We start from the raw sequence: 6,674 nt of genomic DNA on the forward strand, positions 1-6,674 counted from the left end.
GCCATGTTTCTTCTGCTCCTGACACACTTGAGCGCGCACACAGTGCCTGTTTTTGTGTTTTTATCCATCCTTGTCTTACGGAAACGTACCCCTACGTTTTCAGCGCATCAATTACCGTTGGACTTCCTATTCGCAGTGTCATTCTCTGTGAGTGCTCAGCGCCCGTATTGCATTACCGATAGCAGACGACAGGAACACTTGAAAACAGCCGACAGGAATACGTTCATTGATTGGTTTCTTTCTATGCTTTTTTTCATTTGACTTCCTTCTGTGCTCCTCTTTTTGTATGCAAGTTCCGTAAGGGAGACGTAATTTGGCGCAACGGTTACCAACGTCGCCTGTTATCAATGCTCAACACGCGCGTTTCGTTTCGTTCCATCAGCGACGAACTCGTCTGCAAATAGAACCGATTGGCACTCGGAGGTCCGTTATTTTATTAATCCTCGAATTCGTTTTAAGTCTGCGAGTGTGTAAGTTAAATTGTCTTTCAGCGGGGAGGCTGTACGCTTTTTCGAACCTCTCTTGTATGAACAAAGGTAATAAGTTTTCTGTCTTAGTTTTATTGGAAATGCATCCAGAATGAGCACTTTCCTACGCAGACGAGACATCATGTCGTCTGCTTTCATTTATAACTCAAATACCACTGTTATTGCAGTTTATCGACATTGTGTGGAGCTTTTCTTGCGGCGTCCTTTCCGACGTCTTTTCTTTCGTAAGCCTTCAAAAGCGCTTTTTTCTTTTTCTTCAGAGTTTAGGAGCAATTTCTTCGGGGCATATTTTTTACTCACTTGGGAATGAAAGCTTCCGCAAAAAAATAAATAAAGTGATCTGATGACTTATTAATTTCTTGTTCCGTCTCATGCCAACTCGATATTAATGTGGCAAGATTTTATCGAACAATAAAGTCTTCTGAACTCTCTGTCATTCCTTCGACCAGTGTGTCGAACACTAATTACTTTTTGCAGTGCGACGATGGCGGTCACTACGAAGAAATCGAACTTGGGAGCTGCGTGGTTAGCAGTAGCAGCAGCGGATCAGCATCTTCACTCGTCGAAACACCAACAGCCGTTATCGACACGGACTCCTTGAGTGTCGTCACTGCAGGGGACAAAGCGCAGACGACGATAGAGGACAAGACAGTGGTAGCAGACGAAACTCCGCTCGAAGGCAGGCTCAGCGAGCCAGCGTCTCCCGAGCGCTACCTGCCTTCCACCGACTTAGCTGCTGGTAACCCCTTTGGCTTATGCGGAATTTTAATTAGCTAATTAGTGATAGTCCGGTTAACAGGAGATTTTCCAGCACGGCGGACGCGCAAGATTTCTTATCATCTGCTTCCGCCTGTTCGTGCCCGCTAGAGAGCGGGGGCGGCGCTGGCGATGCAGTAGCGATGGTGCAGCCGCGACACGGCGTGTCTTGGCGGAAAGGAATGAACGCATACTTCGTGTGGGAAAACATGAGTTTGCGTCTTTGTGTCAGCATAATTTAAAGGGGGCATAAATTTCATGAGGCGATTGAGGCGCACTGCAAGATTTAGGGCTTTGTAAGTGTTTGTTACATGAACTAAAGTGCTGATGTTGGTGCCATGAAAACATACTATGTACACATCGACGCGGTGTGTTCGGAGGTGCAATAGGTTCTAGTGGAGTGAAGACGCCCCAAAATAAAATAAAAAATCGTTCTAAATCCATCGCTTCATTTAGAATCTGAGATGAGTCGTTCGAAATGAATTCTTAAAGTTGGCTGCACTGCAAACATTTTGTGCATGTGGAGAAGCGCACTTGCAGCAAAAGTAGATGAAAAACAGGGAGGGAGAGTGAAAAAAACTACTTGTCGTGTGTGCATGCAAAACTAGTCGTATGTGGTTGATGTTAGAGGGTGTTACAGTTCGGTATAAATTTTATAATACCTTTTTATCAAGCCATTTATATCAAGTTATTGTTTTCTTTTTTGCCTGCGCAGGCCAAGGCAGCAGACCATCCTTGTCAAAGGAAGAATCTGAATCTGCCTACAATGCTATGCGGCAACTTTCAACTGGTCTTACAACTTTGGACTCTAAAAGCATAGTCCTCAAAGACAAGATAGGTATCAAAGTTTTTTTCTTATCTTTTCAACCTGCATTTAAATTTTGAATGTACGACCACACAAAAATACATGCAGGAATGTACAGGTTTCCCCATTTGGGAACAGGGAAGAAACATGCTTACCCCCCCACCCCCCAGTCCCCCTTGTTCCCCAAGTTTCAACGTCCCAGAATACACGTATGGCAGAGATTGTTCATTAAGTTTGCAAAGTTCACATTCAGGCCTGTGTTGTAGCCAAGGCAGACAGTGGCAAAATAAATGACAGAAAGTAAGGATTGCATAACTTTGTTTTGTTTTACTCTTGGTACATTTTGCAATTGACAAATGTAGGACATATTACGAAGTTCTTTTTCTTTGTGTACATTATGACATATATGTCAAAACTACAATGCCCTACACACATATGGCAGACATTCCAGCACCGTGGAGTCAAATTTCGGCAAATTAGTGTCACAAAATGCTCAGACTGAATCTAAATCTTGAACAAGCCACGGTTTTACAAGCAACGTACACTGCCAAAGACATATTGTGTTATTGCCCATGAGGATTTTCGGCATCCAGAACATATACCTTTGTCATCTTTCTGGGTTGAAATACAGTATCTCATAAAGCACCAGAAAGACTTTAGTAGCATGCTGGGTGCGTAGATCTGCTCCTCGCATCCCAGCGACGTATCGAACATACAACACTTTCTCCCTACCAGAGCCAAAGAACTTAACTGGCAAATTGACAGGAGTTGAAGGGTGCCGACTAGCTGATGCACAACTGGGAAGAGGAAATTTTTTGTGTGTGTTGCCAGCTTTCTTCCCTGTCTCAGGTTTTGTCCTCTTAACTTGGAAAGCTCGTACGTAAAACATGAAGAAGCAAAAACAATAAACTACAGGATTCCAATGCCTACACGTATAGTCCGACAGCAGTTTGTGGTAGTACTCCATTTTGTTGAAGAATTCAACTTGAAAACAAATTTTAGAAACAGATGCATAAACTTCTACAGACCAGAGGAGTAAACGTGACTACAACAGACGAAACTGCAGATATCGCTACATTGTCGGCGGTAATGTGCGGTAACACAAAACAAACATACTTTTGCAGGTACCGGTAATTTCGGTGAAGTGCACAGGGCACTGTTCCGAGCTGGAGCTCTGGAAGTACAGTTCGCTGTCAAGAGTCTCAAGGAATCCCTGGTAGACCAGCAGAAAGTGAGGACAATCTTTTTTTTCTCCCATTATATACTGTCGACATGTTGTGACACCCATATTCATTTCAGGAAGACATCCTCAAGGAAGCACATACCATGGCCCAACTCGACCATCCACACATTGTTCGCCTTGTGGGTAAGGACGACACCCTTGGATTATGAATTGCTCACACATTTTGACGTAGAATTTAGATTTTTCCGGTGATTATGTAGAGCTGGCATTTAGGAAACTTTTGATGCAACGTTTTCACGTTGCCGTTTGGTGTAGGGATAAATTAACGCAGTTTATTAAATTTAAGTCATAATTCGCTGTTGATTAATAATAGTTAATTAATAGCAAACTCTACACCCAAAACCTGGCACATCTCTCGAACGGAAAGGGCCCCCTAAATTTTTGTTTCCGGCAAAGTCGCAAACCATACTGCTTTGTTTCTGCTATGGGGATATGCAAAAGGGAATGAATCTTTTATGTGCAGACAAATGCTTCACAGTTGTGAAAGCTTCTGAAACGATACAAGTAGTTTAGATCGTAGAACGACAGGTGCAGTTATCATTCATCGCTTTGCTTCTTACATTTTTTTTTTGAAACTTTTATTCTCTGAATGTGTTACACATAGAGTGCAACTTTTTCAAGCAAAAACATCTCTAATTTGGGAGTACCACGAAGTTGTGTCTCACATATTTATCTGCAATTTCTTGTGACACTTGTAGCATATATATAGAGATACAGGTAGAAATACAGCTTTTGGTCAGTATTGTACCAGACCATACCTGTATGGGAAATTCTGTGCGTATTTTGGAAATAGATTCATTCCTGGATCTTTTGCTGTACAGCAACAGTTGGATTTGTTTCGAATGTACGAGGTGCATGTGTGTTGAAGATGGCAGAGCTGAGTACAGCCTGAACTGCTTCACTGAAAATGTAAAGTTGAAAAGTTACGTGCACGCAAAATGGGGTTTAATCTGGCCCTTATGGACATTCATTCGTAACGTAGACACCTACTGCAATGTTTTTTTTTTTTAATTAATATTAAGAACAAAAGTCAGACCATAAATATCCATGGTGTTTCTGCTAAGGTGTCAAAAAGAGCCACGACAGGGAAAGTTTAGCCGTAGCTCGCACAATTCAACTCATGCATATGCCACATCAAAAGCATTCTTTTCTGCAAGAAATTTATAGCACACGTGTAGTTCATATAAGTCCCTCATGGCGTCCTTGCGTGAATTTAGCTAGCGAAAATGTTAAGAGGTCGTGATGCATCTGCACCCTGCAGTAAATGCTTGTCTCACATAGTCAGTGCATAGAGACGTAGACAAGTATGTAGACGTAGACAGTCAAGACCGTATAGTTGAAGAGCACAAAAACAAAAGCACTGAAGACGATCGTAGATTTATTATGGTATATACAAGCTTTTGTGCACGAGGCTGCACTTTCTCGCAGGTACAAAAGTACATGTACCCGAGGCGTGTTTACTTGTACAAAAGTACATTTGTACAGCTCCCGTCAACCTTAATAATAACACTGGAAAATTTTCGGTCTCTTTTCCGAGCGCGATGACAGCCACCCAGGGGGCACTGGGGGCATATGTTAAGTCAACAAAATCCTTGCGTTAAACTAACGGTATAATTTTGTTTAATTAAGATTTCCTGGTGGCCCCAAGGGTTGCTGTAATTATTATCATTATTATTAATTAATTTATTAAATATTATTATTTATATTAATATTATATTTAGTAAATATTTAATTAATTAATTAATTAATTAATTAATTAATTAATTAATTAATTCAAAATACTATCCGTACTGCAGGAGTCTGTGAGAGTACGTCGTTCCTCCTAGTCATGGAGCTGGCACCGCTTGGACCCCTGAACCGTTTCCTCAAGCTCAACAAGTGAGTAGATGCCAGAGGAGGAACGTGGTGACGCAATGTGACGCTAAAACGTTTAACATTAAAAGCCCCACTGCTTGCAGAGACTTTCCCGTGAGGACAGTTCTGCAGCTCCTGGTTCAAGTGGCTGGCGCGATGGAATACCTGGAAGCTCGGCAGCTGGTGCACCGTGACCTCGCGGCTAGAAATGTGCTCCTCGTCAACCAGGGCTTTGCCAAGGTGTCCGACTTCGGAATGAGTCGTGCACTGGGGATCGGTAAAGACTACTATAAGGTACGTAAGAAATACCGGTCACATATAGAGGAGTTACGTGGGATTTACCCTCGTTGTAGCTGCGCCAGAAACCTGCCAATCAAACGATCGATCGATCGATCGATCAATCAATCAATCAATCAATCGTAGGACTTACACGAGGTTTCCGCATACGCGTTGCAGGCAGAAGTGGCTGGAAAGTGGCCTCTCAAGTGGTATGCCCCAGAGTGCATCTATTTCTTCAAGTTCAGCATCAAGTCGGATGTCTGGAGTTTCGGAGTTGTTCTGTGGGAAGCATTCTCGTACGGAGAACGGCCTTATCAGGTGAGAGACAAACACAGAACTAAGTTGACAAAGCCAAGGCAAAGTTAAGTGGAAAAGAAAGCTCGGCCCCTCCTGCAGGAAGTGAAGAACAAAACGGCATTCTCTGTAGTTTTGTGCTTTGACTAGGATGTCGAATTTCTGGACTCTTCATTTGAAAGATCTCCTGTGTATACTCGAGTTTATTTTCTACCTGATTTTCGCGGAGTCAAAAATACTGTGTGGCTCAGAGGATGATGTCCAAGTTGATGTCCAATCTGAACAAAAAATAAATAAAAAATCACTCCTGACGTGAATACGTACAAAATATTTGTACTAGAACATTATTTGTACTAGAATATCGACACAGCAGTGCTGTACAAGTCATTGCCTCAAGAATATGCGCAGAAACTTGTCATTGGACACTGGTCGCTGATGTAAATATCTGAATATCTCATGTAACTGTAATTCTTAAATTCACTAAGTTCATGGTGTTTATCAGATCCCTTTTGTATTCACTCAAAATTCTGTACATGTTTTGCATGACTGATACTGTGTTTTTGACCACCTGCCGACTGTATGAAGCTAGGCACCTTTCGAGCCTGTTTTGTATCTTTTCGGCGTCAATAACAACAAGAATAACAATTACACAAGTAATATGCATAATAACTATGTATTATTATGTGGCATAGGGAGAGAATTTTAATTTTTCAGGTAGTCAAAAGTAGTTCCCAAGTATGCCCTACAAACCAATTTTAAAAAATGTGCGTTTAATTATCTTAGAAATATAAAGTTTCATTGCTTTTCAATTTTTTCACAGGGTTTGATGGGGCAAGACATCTTAGCCATGTTTGAAAGTGAAGAACGCCTGGAACGTCCACCAGCGTGTCCTGAAGAGGTTTACGAGCTTATGCGTCAGTGCTGGCAATACAGGTATATGGTCTTTTGCACAATA

General features: G+C 41.8%; 1 protein-coding gene across 1 annotated transcript in view; it reads left to right on the plus strand.

Moving 5' to 3' along the window:
• The window catches only part of LOC135390825 (tyrosine-protein kinase SYK-like), a 65,666-nt gene that overhangs the window by 56,020 nt on the left and 2,972 nt on the right, over positions 1–6,674 (plus strand). The window contains exons 9-16 of the mRNA XM_064620753.1: positions 966–1,227; positions 1,960–2,082; positions 3,174–3,280; positions 3,349–3,415; positions 5,089–5,170; positions 5,251–5,440; positions 5,603–5,743; positions 6,540–6,652. Of these exons, the coding sequence (XP_064476823.1) occupies positions 966–1,227; positions 1,960–2,082; positions 3,174–3,280; positions 3,349–3,415; positions 5,089–5,170; positions 5,251–5,440; positions 5,603–5,743; positions 6,540–6,652 (1,085 nt within the window). The remainder of the gene's footprint in view (positions 1–965; positions 1,228–1,959; positions 2,083–3,173; positions 3,281–3,348; positions 3,416–5,088; positions 5,171–5,250; positions 5,441–5,602; positions 5,744–6,539; positions 6,653–6,674) is intronic.

Source organism: Ornithodoros turicata, chromosome 4, assembly GCF_037126465.1.
Source record: "Ornithodoros turicata isolate Travis chromosome 4, ASM3712646v1, whole genome shotgun sequence".
NCBI lineage: Eukaryota > Metazoa > Arthropoda > Arachnida > Ixodida > Argasidae > Ornithodoros > Ornithodoros turicata.